The following is a 14,338-nucleotide window of genomic DNA, read 5'->3' on the forward strand; positions in this document are numbered from 1 at the left end:
TACTGATGATATAATTGGGATATTTCACACTTATTTAGTTATTGAACTTTGCTGAAACAACATTGAACTAAACTGAGCGGGATAATGCCACTTTTATCTTCTGCAGAGCTGCTTTACAGCTTACATTGAATTTGTATCATAATTTATTAATTTGAACACTGTTAATTTCACGGTTTATTAATGTGAATTTGCTAGGAAACAATCTGTATTGTATGAAGCACAAAACAAATAAATGTGATGATTTCTTAATAGATGCTTGAATAATTTGCTAGGGAGAGCAGCTCTCGTTCTTTGCATGTCTTGCAAATCATCCACAACAAATAAATGTAAGCAAGTTTTGGAATGAAGAAAGTTTTTATTTTATTCAAACTCCACTGTATTACATATTCATGAATTACTTCCATATATGAAGTCCATGGTAAATCCATCATAATTCAAATATATTTTTCCACTCTCTTTCAGGAGCTTGGTGTAGAGATTCCCCGTTGTGGTGGTATCTCTTCGCGATGCCAAGATGGCAAGCCTGCTCCCTCCCACAGGCACCTATGTCTTCCGACGATTCACCCCGGAGTCGCTGGTGGAGATCGACAGGCTCATCCAGGAGAGGAGCACCAGGGAGGATGTAGAGGGGGTTGAGGAGGAGCCACAGGCACCGAGCAGTGATCTGGAGGCAGGAAAGTGCCTGCCAATGATCTATGGCGACCCACCAGAGGATCTCCTCAACACTCCTCTGGAGGACATAGACCCCTTCTATAAAACACAGAAAGTCAGTCTCAAACCCATGTTTGAGATGTTAAATACAGTCCTCTGTATTTAAACCTAAACCTCTGTTCATCTGGTGTCCATAATTGTTCTTAAGCCTTTGTGTTAACCTCTTTCTCATTTGCAGACTTTTATTGTCATAAGTAAGGGAAACACAATCTACAGGTTCACAGCTGAACAAGCACTGTTTTGTATCAGTCCTTTCAGTCTTGTCAGAAGAGGAGCCATCAAAATTCTTATACATTCATATCCTTCTCATGCCATCATTTTGATAGCATTTTTGTAATGATGATAATGATGCAGTAGAAAGTCATTAGTTATTTGCCATATTTACCTTGACTGTACTTCAAATTTTTTAGTATGATCATCATGATCACCATCCTGTCCAACTGCGTGTTCATGACAATGAGTAACCCTCCAGCCTGGAGTAAAACTGTCGAGTAAGAGCTGCCTCGTGTGAACACACATTTTTAGTGGAAGTGACTTTGCTAAATCTGTTGAGTACTAGCAGAAGTCTCAAATAATTTTGGGGAGATTAAAGGTTATAGAGTCATAAAAAAAAGGAAAATATCTATATGAAATAATTACACATTTCTGCGTTGGTTAATTTTTTTATTTGTATTTTAAATTAGTCCCAAATGTGTAATAGAAAAATGTATACTTGTCATTTACAACTGATTTATACTGTATGTGCAGTATTAATACTAGCACATTATAATTGTGACTCTGCAACACATATTTATGCTAATTTATTCACAAGACATGTTGATTTCTATATATTTATTTGTTTATTTGTTGTTGTAGGTATGTTTTTACTGGTATATACACCTTTGAAGCAACAATCAAAGTTTTGTCTCGAGGCTTCGTCATCGGACCTTTCACATTCCTCCGTGATCCATGGAACTGGCTTGATTTCATGGTGATCAGCATGGCGTGAGTATTTCAATTCATATATACAGAATGACTATATATACATACACACATACGAATATGTTATTAAAGAAAAAGTTTACTTAAAAATCCTTTAGGCCATCCAAGATGTAGATGACTTTGTTTTATCTGAACATATTTGGAGAAATGTAGCATTACATCTCTTGCTCACCAGTGAATCCTCTGCAGCGAATGGGTGCCATCAGAATGAGAGTCCAAACAGCTGATAAAAACATCACAATAATCCACAAGTAATCCACACCACTCCAGTCCAACAATTAATCATCAATTCATTTTGTCACTCAGTCTTATGACGTGAAAAGCTGCATGTTTGTAAGAAACCAATCTATCATTAAGGTGTTTTTAACTTTAAACAAGTCCTCTATCCACAATATTGCTTTTTTCAGTGAAAAAGTTGTCTCGCCTAAATCAGGAGAGAAATATGCACAGATCAAGCACTGTTTAAGCCAAAACAGTTCTAAACAAATATGTTGGTGGATTTTGATGTGAGAGGGAAACAGGAGATGGACCTTTTCACTAGAGGAGGAAGCGTTTTGGCAGTTTATAAAGTTAAACACCTTAAAGATAGATTTGTTTATTACAAACATGCAGCTTTTCACTTTGGCAAGACATTAATGGATGGACTGGAGTGGTGTGGATTATTGTGATGTTTTATCAGCTGTTTGGACTCTCATTCTGACGAGACCCATTCACTGCAGAGGATCCACTGGTGAGCAAGTGATGTAATGCTTCATTTCCCCAAATCTGTTCGGATGAAGGAACAAACTCGTCCATATCTTAGAGCGCCTGAGGGTGAGTAAATTTTGGGCAAATTTTCATTTTTGGGTGAACTATTCCTTTAAGAAGTTGTGGTTCTTCGATCTAATTTTTGCGATGTTCACACAAGTGATATCCTGCATGCTTAGTATCATTCAGACACCACCTCAGTGACTGTCAACTAATGCTGCCATTTGCCCACAATGGTTGACAGATCTAAATATAACATATATTAAAACCAATCACTTTCCACTACCAGGAACTGCTAACCCAAAGAAATGACTAGAGGACTATTTTTCCATTATGAATCATCTTTTACCATGGAACACAACATCTGAGATGCTGAAGACTTTGCTGATCCATCTTTTCTATGCAATTACTATTAATTACGAATTAAGCATTCAAGTTTCAAATGGATGCAAAAGCACCATATAAGTATCATAAAACTGGCCCATACAACGTTTTCTGTATTTCAGGCATATTATACATTAGCTGATTTGAGGTTTGATTGTTTCCAGGTACATCACAGAGTTTGTAGACCTTGGTAATGTGTCAGCACTGAGGACGTTTCGTGTGCTTCGAGCTCTCAAAACTATCACAGTTATTCCTGGTATGTAATAGATGTATGTAATGCTACAGTACTTTAAAAGGCACACAAAATGGAAAACCACAGAACCACACAAAAGCAAATGTTTTCAATTATGTATGTTATGTATATGTACCTTTGTATGCAAATATTTATTTCTGGAAATTAATGACACCTTTGCATTGTATTGTTTTTTTTTCAGCATGAGCTTTATATGTCTTACATACTATATACAACAAAAAAATTGTTTCTCTGTTGCATATTTTCCATTATCCATTTTTTCAAAAGTTAGTTTCAAAAAGCTCTCACCTTGCACTTTCTGCTCAGGTTTGAAAACCATCGTCGGGGCTTTGATTCAGTCCGTCAAGAAGATGGTGAATGTAATGATTTTGACTCTTTTTGCACTGGCTGTATTTGCCCTCATTGGCCTTCAGCTGTTCATGGGAAATCTACGTCACAAGTGCATCCGTTGGCCCATTGCCAACAGCACCATCTTTGATGACTACAACTCCACCATGGTCAATGACACCACCCTCAACGTCACAGATGCTTTTGATTTCAAAGCGTACATAGACAATGAAGGTGAAGTCAGGTCAAGGTTATTAAATATTTCCAATTTTTACTCAACTATGTCATTGCATAGTTAAAACAACAATTAGCACTAACAGTACTTGTAACTGCTAGATAATAATATCATTTTGTACATCAATACATTTTTTAATTGTTTATTTTTTTTTTTTTTAGATTTGTGAATTTGTGAATTTTTTTGAAAGTCACATAGAATGAAAATTGTAATATATGAATTATATATATTTTTTTTTTGCTATAAACTTTATTTTTATACTCGTTATACTTTGCAGAAAACCAATACTTTCTGGAAGGAAGTTTAGATGCTTTAATATGTGGTAACAGCTCTGATGCTGGGTAAGTTTGTTTATGTTCAGTAATTAAAAATGCTTGTCATTTAATATAGGCTGTGTATAATATCAGGTGCTTTCAGTTATTTCCAATAGCTAGGTGAGTGAAATACACCATAAAAGCAACACAGATTTATGTATGAAAAAAATTAAGATTAATGAGATTTGTTGTCTCATGTAATAAAAGGAGGTGCCCAGAAGGTTACACGTGTATGAAGGCTGGACGAAACCCAAACTATGGCAACACCAGCTATGACAACTTTGGCTGGGCATTTCTCTCCCTCTTCAGAATCATGACTCAGGACTATTGGGAGAATCTCTTTCAGCTGGTCCGTTAACTAGTCATTTTTATGTCTGTTTATCTGTTGGAATAGTATATGCAAATTAAATTCCATTTCCATCTTGTTTAGACCCTTCGTGCTGCTGGGAAGACCTACATGATCTTCTTTGTGGTGGTCATCTTCCTGGGCTCTTTCTACCTGATCAATCTGATCTTGGCTGTGGTTGCGATGGCATATGACGAGCAGAATGAAGCCACCTTGGCTGAAGCTCATCAGAAAGAAGAGGAGTTTCAAAGATTACTTGAGCAACTCAGGAACCAAGAGCAAGAGGTCAGGTGACTACCATATTATTTCACTTTAAAATATGGTTAAATTATTTAAAGAGTTTGAAGACTATAGTGTTACCTCAGATTCACAATGTAATGCATATCACAACCCCAAAGCATTTATTATTCATTGATTTACGTTGATACAAGTTACACTGGTATGTTGATATGTAGTTGTTTATTTAAATCACAAATTACAGGCAGGCAGAAAAGCATCTTTGGCCAGCCAGACAACACAAAGTCGAGGGTCAAACAGGACAGGTTCCCTGCAAAGTCTTGGTGGTGATAATGTAATAGAGGACTGCAACGGCCGAATAGTGCCTCGCCTTGTCGTCAACAGAGCCTCCTTTAACAAAGAGGTGATATAACTTTGACAACAGGAGTATTTTAACATATTATTAGTGTCAGAGGTGTGAAGTATTTGAGTAATAGTACTTCACTACTATACTTAAGTATTGTTTAGGGAATCTGTATTTTTATTCAGTTACATTTACAAGGTAAAAATAATACTTTTCTATTTCGTATCAATTTTACAAAGACCTAAAAGTACAAAATGCATACAGTATGTTGTGTGACTCAGTTATTTAAAAATAAAAATATTTATTTTATTTATCCTAATGTTACAAGAGCGAGTAAATTATGACAGAATCTTAATTTTTGAATGAACTATCCCTTTCAGACACAGACTTTTAACTATTACATTTTTATGATAAAAATCACTACAGATGGATGAACTTGAGTCAAGAGTGAACACGGTTCATGGTTAGTCTTTATTATTAGTCTAAAAATCACTATATTCGAATGTTAAATCACTGTAAAATCATCTGCTGAAAATACTCAGGTAACAGGTTTCAGAATATTGATTTTTTTTTTTTAGAAAATAGAGTTTTAATACATTTTGACAGGTTTCTTTACACAGTTTGAATTTTTCAACTTTTTAATAATTAAGTACAATGGTAACACTTTATTTTAGGGACCAATTCTCACTATTAAGTAGTTGCCTATTAGCATGCATGTTACTAGCGTACTGGCTGTTTATTAGTACTTACAAAGCACATATCAATGCCTTATTCTGCATGCCCATATCTTAGATCCCTTAATCCTAACCGATACCTAAAATTAACAACTACCATAAATTAGGAGTTTATTGAGGCAAAAGTCATAGTTAATAGTTAGTTAATAGTGAGAATTGGTCCCCAAACTAAAGTGTGACCAGTACGATTAAATGTGGATACTTTTTTACTTTCACTTTTTGGGGTAGGTATTTAGAGTTTCAACTGAGTAAAATTTTTTGACATACAGTAGTATCTGTACTTTAACATAAGTACAATTTCTCAGTACTTTTTACACCTCTGATTAGTGTATTAGTTATACACATCCAGTCAAAAGTTTTAACTTGACAGAATGTATGTTTCTCATTATCTAATGAGCTTTTGATGCATACATGCATGCACAGACTAGAAGTATTTGTTCAGATTTATTATGAGCTCATTGTAAAAACTAATAATAGTAAATAAGTCTCTTTTCTGGTCATTTAGTAATTGAAATCTTTGCAAAGTTTAAAAAGCTTTTACCATGTTTTGTCATTATGATGACATCTGCACTGTTTCATTTATCCTCCAGTTATCAGCTGAAGAGGACCACAAGTCCATGAGCTCCAAACACAGCATGCAGTACCTGGATGAGCCCAAACTCTCCAAGAGAACAGCTAGTGCTATCAGTGTGGTCACTGCAACTATGGAGGGTACTAGCTGGAAGAAAGTCCTCGAGGGCTTATTAACTGCAAATTAAAAGGATGTTCATTTGGATACCTTATTAAGTAGCTTTGCCACTGAGGAGCATGTCTAAAAAACTTGAGTTTTTCCATTTATTGTGCTTCTCCAGATGTTCCAGAATATCAGGACCAAAATTGTTTGGCATACAAAAGTAAACAAAAATATGCTTAAAATCAAACATCAATGATTAATATTGCCATGAACTACACGGGCCCAACAGTAAATGCATTTATAGCCATGACATGATCAAAGACATGCTGAATACCCACAACTATTTCTTGTGAAGTCCTAGCAGTGGGGATGTAAATGCGGTGGGATTAGACAGGCAGTTTGTATGTCCCTGAAGTTTTATTTAAAGTGCAATTTCCTAGATTATTGAACCATGGTCTTACAGAACAGCCTGAGAGTGTCTTTTGTCCTGGAGATAGAGATTTATCCTAAGCAAAGATCAGGTACATTGTGTGTGGAGAAAAACCTGTTAACTTCATCTGAGTGGTGCTAATCGTTGGGCTATTTCAGAGCCATGGGTTGACTTTAGACAGACAGAACTTGTTGCTGTCACTCTGCCGGTGTTCATTCACTGCTCACTGTAAACGAAAACTGTTCAGATATTGTTTTCCATCTCTCTTTGTCTCCCTAGATTTGGAAGATGCTCAGAGGCCTTGTCCCCCTGGCTGGTATAAGTTTGCTGATATTTTCTTTAAATGGGACTGCTGCACTCCCTGGATCATATTTAAGGAGTGGGTTCATTTTGTAGTGATGGACCCATTTGTGGATCTAGGTATCACCATCTGTATTGTGCTCAACACACTTTTCATGGCCATGGAGCACTACCCCATGAGTCCGGATTTCGAACATGTTCTCTTAGTGGGCAACTTGGTTAGTGTTACATCAATTCTTATGGTTTATTGTCAAATAACTGTCAAAATATGAATCTTGAGTATTTACCCAGTTTAAAATGTATAGCATAGCAAGTTGTGTCTTGAAAAAATATGGTTGTGTCCAGGGCCGTCCTTAGCTGACACGGGTCCCGCGTTGCACCCCCCTAAGGACGGCTCTGGTTGTGTCGTGTGAGCCATGCTGGTTAACCAAAAAAAAAAAGAAAATCAGGGAGATCAGCACCAAACCAGCATAAATCAGAATGGAACCTCAAATCAATATGAAGCTTAACAAAATAACAGAAGCACTGTGTAAACAGCAACTGTAATATATTGCATAAGTGCATTTTGGTAACACTTTACAATAAGGTTCCATTTGTTAACATTAATATGAAAATACTTCTAAAGCATGTATTAATCCTAGTTAATGTTAATTTCAACATTCACTAATACATTAGAAAGTCAAAAGTTTTCTGTTAATAGTTTTTCATTGACCTGAGCTAACATGAACTAACGTTAAATTAACTAATGCTAACAAAGATTTATTAATACTGTATCAAATGAAAACTCTATTGCTTGTTGTTATGTCATGTTAGCTAATGCATTAACTGTAACAAGTGGCCTTATTGCAAAGTATTACTGTTTTTTCCCTTTCTGGGCTTGCGTTAGAAAGCATATCCTTGCACAGCTCTACACAAAAGCGTTCTTATTTTTTTTTTAAAGTCATTTAAGTACATTAGCATCAGGAAAAAGTAACTGTAACTTTAAATAACAGCAAAGCATTGCCATTAATTCAGGTTACTAGTAACCTTAAACTGACTATCTCACATCACATTAAATCTTATTCTTCAAGGTATTTACAGGAATCTTCACAGCTGAAATGGTGTTCAAGCTCATAGCTATGGACCCCTATTACTACTTCCAGGTGGGCTGGAACATTTTTGACAGTATCATTGTAACCCTCAGCCTGGTAGAGTTGGGACTGGCCAATGTTCAGGGATTGTCCGTTCTCAGGTCCTTCCGTTTGGTAAGTCTGAATCTCAACCCCTCAATCTGTTTCATTGTTTTATGGTTTGCGTGATTTATATTCTCTGTAAAATGCATGAATTTAAGAAATGAAAATGGTATGTGGTTGAATTTTGTATGCTATTGTGTCTCTCACGGTATGTGTGTGTTTGTGCCCATCTCTGACGGATGTGCTGAAAGTAGCTACGTGTCTTCAAACTGGCTAAATCTTGGCCAACCCTTAACATGCTGATCAAGATCATTGGCAACTCAGTAGGTGCCCTGGGGAACCTGACACTTGTCCTGGCCATCATCGTCTTCATCTTCGCCGTGGTGGGCATGCAGCTTTTTGGCAAGAGCTACAAGGACTGCGTTTGTAAGATCTCTCAGGACTGTGAGCTGCCCCGCTGGCACATGAACGACTTCTTCCACTCTTTCCTCATCGTCTTTCGGATCTTGTGTGGAGAGTGGATCGAGACCATGTGGGACTGCATGGAGGTGGCGGGAGCGAACATGTGCTTGATAGTCTTCATGATGGTCATGGTTATTGGAAACCTTGTGGTAAGTGAAGCTGATATTGTAGTAACACGGTAAGAGTCAAACATTATGGGAGAAAAACACTCAACTTTGCCGATTTGGTGAATTTGTATGTGATGTCTTGTTTTCCGGTACAAATATCTCAAAATTCTTAAATCAAGTACATTGTACTGTAAAACAAGACAAAAATACTAGGGAAGAAAATCTTTTTTTTTTTTTTTTTTGCAGTACACTGCATGTGCAAGAACTTCTAAAGCTTTTAGTGCAGCGCAGCTCTGATATGTTACTATTTTCTTTGACACTCAAAGGGAACGCTATTATCATTAGACAGCTGCTGTCACTGCTAAGCTGTTAATCTTTATAACTGTTACCCTGAAGCTGTACTGATCTGAAGATTTAGCATAGCAACCAAGCCAAACCCAAAGGATTTTCAGCACAGCTGATGGCAGGCTGTCTGTTGCTGACATTCAGGTGGCACAGCAGTTAGCGTCTGATTTCTCTGAGTAACCAGGTGTTAATTAGACATAACATTTAAACGTTCATATGCAAGGCACCCTATAGTGCTGGACTTCAATAAATATCACAAACAAAAGCAGTGTTATTTTAGTAGCATTGATATATTATTAGAGTTTTTGTTCATATTTTGAATTAGATTTTATTTTTATTTTGTTTTCATTTTTGTTTTGTTTTTTCTATTTTTTATTAGTTTTAGTTGATTTTGTTTTAGTTTTATTATTACTTAAAATAATAAAATAAAACAAGTTTTTATATTGTATTTTATTTTATTTCAGTTAACATTTATTTTATTTCAAGTAACAAAAATGGTTTTAATTTTAGTTAACCCTGCAACTAAGAACATTGCAATGAGAAATAAATTATTAAATATAATCTGATTTCAGCAGCATTATTATTAAGAATTAGTGTTTCCATATAGGAAGCTGTCATTGTTGTTTTTAAGTGAAAACTAGCATGCTCACTTCACGTGTTGATACAGATCAAGGAGACGCAGCTGTGCACATAATTACCATACTGGAACTGCTGACTGAATACACTTCCTCTCAGGTTATACATAGTGAGAAAAGGAAATGGCCTATCTTAGCGAGCTAACAAAAGCATCATTACTCAACATGGCCCATGGTTAACATACATTTTCACACGTACACATACATATTCTTCATGTGGTTACACTCTCCTGCACTTCGTACATCGTATGACTGGAGCCAGCAAACAGTGGTTTTGATCTTGGCTGTGTGCTGAGATGCAGCTCAAGTGAGTGTCTTGGCACACAAGAAACAAACACGGACAGCTGAGAAACACAGCAGCAGGAGCTGAAGATTCATGTGCCAGCTCCTCACCTATACTTTATACAGTAACTAATGAGCCGTGACCCAAAACAATGATAAATGCAAATAATAAAATGCAATTGACCATACATTACCATTCAAAAGTTTGGAGTTTAAATGTTTTTTAAAAGAAGTCTCTTTTGCTCACCAAGGCTGCATTTATTTGATCAAAAATACTGTAAAAATAGTAATAATGTGAAATATCACTATTTAAAGTAACAGTTTTCTATTTGAATATATTTTTTAAAGCTGAATTTTCAGCATCATTACTCCAGTCTTCAGTGTCACATGATCCTTCAGAAATCCTTCTAATATGCTGATTTGCTGCTCAAGAAACATTTTTCATTATTGAAAACAGTTGCGCTGCTTAATATTTTTGTGGAAACCATGATTTTTCAGGATTCTTTGATGAATAGAAAGTTCTAAAAAAACAGCATTAATTTGAAATAGAAATCATTTGTACCATTATAAATATCATTGTCAAATGTTCTTGTCAAATGTGTCAAACTGTACCATATTTTGGCAAAAATCAATCTGTCATTTGGAAAGATCCAGTCAAAAAGTCAGGTCCCACTTTATATTAAGTGTCCCTAATACCTGTGTACTTGCATAGTAGCTAGATGTGTACGTAGTATGTAACCACAGTGTAAGTACACATTGGTACATAGTATCTACAGCTGTAATATTTCTGTAACTACACACATGTAACAACCCTCTGAATGGTTTGTGTAAGTACAAATGTGTAACAGGACATATATAACTACATTTTGTAACAACAATATGTATAAGAGTAATTGGAACAATTTGATCCAGGGTGTGGAGATGGGTAGGTTTAGGGATGGAAATGGGATCCAGGGGGTGGAGATGGGTAGGTTTAGGGATGGAAATGGGATCCAGGGGGTGGAGATGGGTAGGTTTAGGGATGGAAATGGGATCCAGGGGGTGGAGATGGGTAGGTTTAGCAACATAAAAAAATTGATTTTCACTACAGGGGGACTTTAATATAAAGTGTAACACTTTCTTTACCAAAAAGTGCTGCTAATCCTGTTACACATTTGTACTTTCATTACCAAAAAGTGTTGTTACCAATGTCCTGTTACACATTTGTGTTTACACATACCATTCAGTGGGTTATTACATGTGTGTAGTTACACAAACATTACAGCTGTAGATACTATGTACCAAAGTGTACTTACACTGTGGTTACATACTATGTACACATCTAGTTACTATGTTAGTACACAGGTATTAGGGCCACTTAATATAAAGTGGGACCAAAAGTCAAATAAAACAAAAATGTGTGTACATAATTATAAATTAATTATAAATAATTTCAATGTTAAATGGTTAAATTTGAGGATTTTTTCTTTCTTGTTTTCTTTTTTTTAACATTTGCATGTTATTTACATGTTAAAATGGCTTACTAAGCCTAACCAGAGGGTCCTGAAGCAAAACCAGCAGAATAACTCCTCATGATGGAGAGCAATGAAATCATATACGTAGAGCATCAGTATTGACATCAGTTGCATCTGCACTCTAAGTTTAGTGGGCTGGATGAAAAAAAAAAGTAGGCTAGGGGAGTGTAAGATGGAAAACCAAATATCAGAGGCCTCATTTGGCATTGAGCTCTGATGTGCAATGTGAAAATCACACTGTTGTGTTTCTCAGGAAGCTTGATGTATCTCATACATTAGGCTGATATGTTGTCAAATGGTCTGGGCATTTTGCACTAGGTTGTGACTGAGTGCCAAATAATGTGTGCTTTGATTTGCAGGGCTATTATTATAGTATCATGACTCTATTACGATTAATATAGCATTGAGAAACTTGACTAAGGAGGATTCATTGGCAATGATGTATTTTTGTTTTGGCCATGAGCTTTAAATACCCCCGCATACCCTGATTAGATTAATATCCACAGTGTCAAAGATATATTTAAGTACTGAATTGCTGGAAAAAGTAATATTACAAAATGTATTGTACCATATTGTGATGTGAGCAAAAATTGATGAAGTTGAAATGACCTGACTTCATTCTCATGAAATGATGTCCTACAACTTTCTCCATGGAATTATGTAATTTTAGCTACATAAAATTGTGCCTGGTTTCTTTTCTATCTTTCTCAGTCTGTGCCCAAGTGCGAGATAAATGAGGCCAGCCATGGCTGCTGTAACTATGTGCTATGTCTAGTGTGCATCAACCCTAAAGATAGCATCCCTGCCCCAGGCTTCCAGACAACATAATATGTATTGAAACTTCATTACGACAGGGCTTACCTAAACCTGTTCCTGGCTGTGTATAACTTGGGAACCAATTATTTGTGAAACTAGCTTTTATTACTGAATCTTGAATGATGTTATCTAAGATTATGTTCACTTATATCACTATATAACACTGAAATATTGCACCAAGCTGAATATGTGTATTCAGTGTAGCAGAATTTTTAGTAGTATCACTACACTGCAAAAAAAAAATAATTCTAAACATGTATTGGTAACACTTCACGATAAGTTCCCATTAGTTGACATCAACTAACAATGAGCAATACATTTGTTACGGTATTAATTAACCTTTGTAAATGTTAGTTAATAAAAATTAAAACCATTCATTGTTAGTTCATGTTAGCAGTATTTAATATTTATATTTACCGGTACAACTTTTGATTTTAGTAATGTATTAGTAAATGTTAACATTAACATTAAATAAGATTAATACATGCTTTAAAGGGATAGTTCACCCAAAAATGAAAACTACCCCATGATTTACTCACCCTCAAGCCAGGTGTATATGACTTAAGGCTTTCAGACAAATACAGTCTGAGTTATACTAAAAAAATGTCCTTGCTCTTCCAAGCTTTATAATGGCAGTGAATGGCTGTTGAGTTTCAGTAGTCCAATAAAGTGCATCCATCCATCATAAAAAGTACTCTCCACACAGCTCCAGGGGGTTAATAAAGGCTTCCTGAAGCGAATCTATGCATTCGTGTAAGAAAAATATCCATATTTAAAACTTTATAAACCGTAATCTCTAGAAAATCATTTTTTTCAGTGTGAGACAACTGTTTTCATACAACTGTAATTTTTCCAGAGCTTCATCACTGTTTTAAATGTAACATATTTAACACAGCTTTGCAGCTAAAAGAGCTGTAAATACAATCTCATATCTCATAAATGATCTTCTCTATGTTATGTTGCATTGGAAAATCTGAATCTTTGTAGTGAATTTGTTTTTTCAGTAAATGAGTCGTCTAATTTAGTTCCTGCTTAGCATTTAGGTCTTCCTTTTTAAATAAATATTCATTTAAATATTTAATTGGTCTCTTTTTAAAAGAGTAGCTTAAATTATAGGTAACTTGTAGCATACACGTAATACAAGTAGTACACGTTTACCACTTGAGCTACAGGAATGCCTTATATGTGTTCAACCTGCCAACCTCATTCTTACCTGTACTTCTCAGGTATTGAACCTGTTCCTGGCCCTGCTGCTCAGCTCCTTCAGCGGGGATAACCTGTCTGGAGGTGATGATGATGGTGAGATGAACAACCTTCAGATTGCCATTGGTCGCATCACCAGGGGTGTAGATTGGCTCAAAGCCTTCATCGTCAGTATGTTGCGAAAGATTCTAGGAAAGAAACCTCCTGACAATAATGAGGGAGGAGGGGAAGGAGACATAGAACTGTATGCTATAAACCACCTGAATGAGGGGAAAATGGCAGATGGCTTGACCAACTGTTTGCCTCCAACACTGACTGTACCTATTGCTCGTTGTGAGTCTGATGTTGAAGAGGATGAGGACTCCGATGAATCTTCTGATGAGGAGGATGGAAAGGTAAAACAACAACCTATCCGCTCTCTCTGCCTACCTCATTATCTAGAATAATGTGTACAGTTGTGTACCATTACCCATGTATTCTATGGTGATAAAACTACTATTAGTTATGCTAGATAAACCTTTTAAAATCAAACTAAAATTAGTAAAGTTAAAAAAAAATAAATAATAATAATACATTTTTTTTTTAGTTTTAAATACATTAAATGTTTTTATTTCCCCCTTAAAATTGTGATTTTGGCCTGTCCCACCCTAGTGTTAAATAAAATAATACATCATAATTTTGTCATTATCTGTTCAGTTCTTTTCTAATTAATTGTAGCAAATCTAATTGAAATAACAAAACATTCCTAAAATTGTGACACCAAAGTATAAATGTAACACATTTAAAC

At 35.6% G+C, this 14,338-nt stretch overlaps 1 protein-coding gene across 1 annotated transcript in view; it reads left to right on the top strand.

Moving 5' to 3' along the window:
- LOC107664628 (sodium channel protein type 4 subunit alpha A) overlaps positions 1-14,338 on the top strand; it is a 34,132-nt gene that overhangs the window by 11,883 nt on the left and 7,911 nt on the right. The window contains exons 2-16 of the mRNA XM_016455242.1: positions 463-766; positions 890-1,008; positions 1,113-1,202; positions 1,567-1,695; positions 2,988-3,079; positions 3,383-3,637; positions 3,916-3,979; positions 4,160-4,301; positions 4,383-4,583; positions 4,780-4,938; positions 6,203-6,323; positions 6,995-7,233; positions 8,086-8,259; positions 8,442-8,798; positions 13,575-13,946. Of these exons, the coding sequence (XP_016310728.1) occupies positions 515-766; positions 890-1,008; positions 1,113-1,202; positions 1,567-1,695; positions 2,988-3,079; positions 3,383-3,637; positions 3,916-3,979; positions 4,160-4,301; positions 4,383-4,583; positions 4,780-4,938; positions 6,203-6,323; positions 6,995-7,233; positions 8,086-8,259; positions 8,442-8,798; positions 13,575-13,946 (2,766 nt within the window). The 5' untranslated portion in view covers positions 463-514. The remainder of the gene's footprint in view (positions 1-462; positions 767-889; positions 1,009-1,112; positions 1,203-1,566; positions 1,696-2,987; positions 3,080-3,382; positions 3,638-3,915; positions 3,980-4,159; positions 4,302-4,382; positions 4,584-4,779; positions 4,939-6,202; positions 6,324-6,994; positions 7,234-8,085; positions 8,260-8,441; positions 8,799-13,574; positions 13,947-14,338) is intronic.

Source organism: Sinocyclocheilus anshuiensis, unplaced genomic scaffold (assembly GCF_001515605.1).
Source record: "Sinocyclocheilus anshuiensis isolate Anshui unplaced genomic scaffold, SAMN03320099.WGS_v1.1 scaffold287, whole genome shotgun sequence".
Lineage (NCBI taxonomy): Eukaryota > Metazoa > Chordata > Actinopteri > Cypriniformes > Cyprinidae > Sinocyclocheilus > Sinocyclocheilus anshuiensis.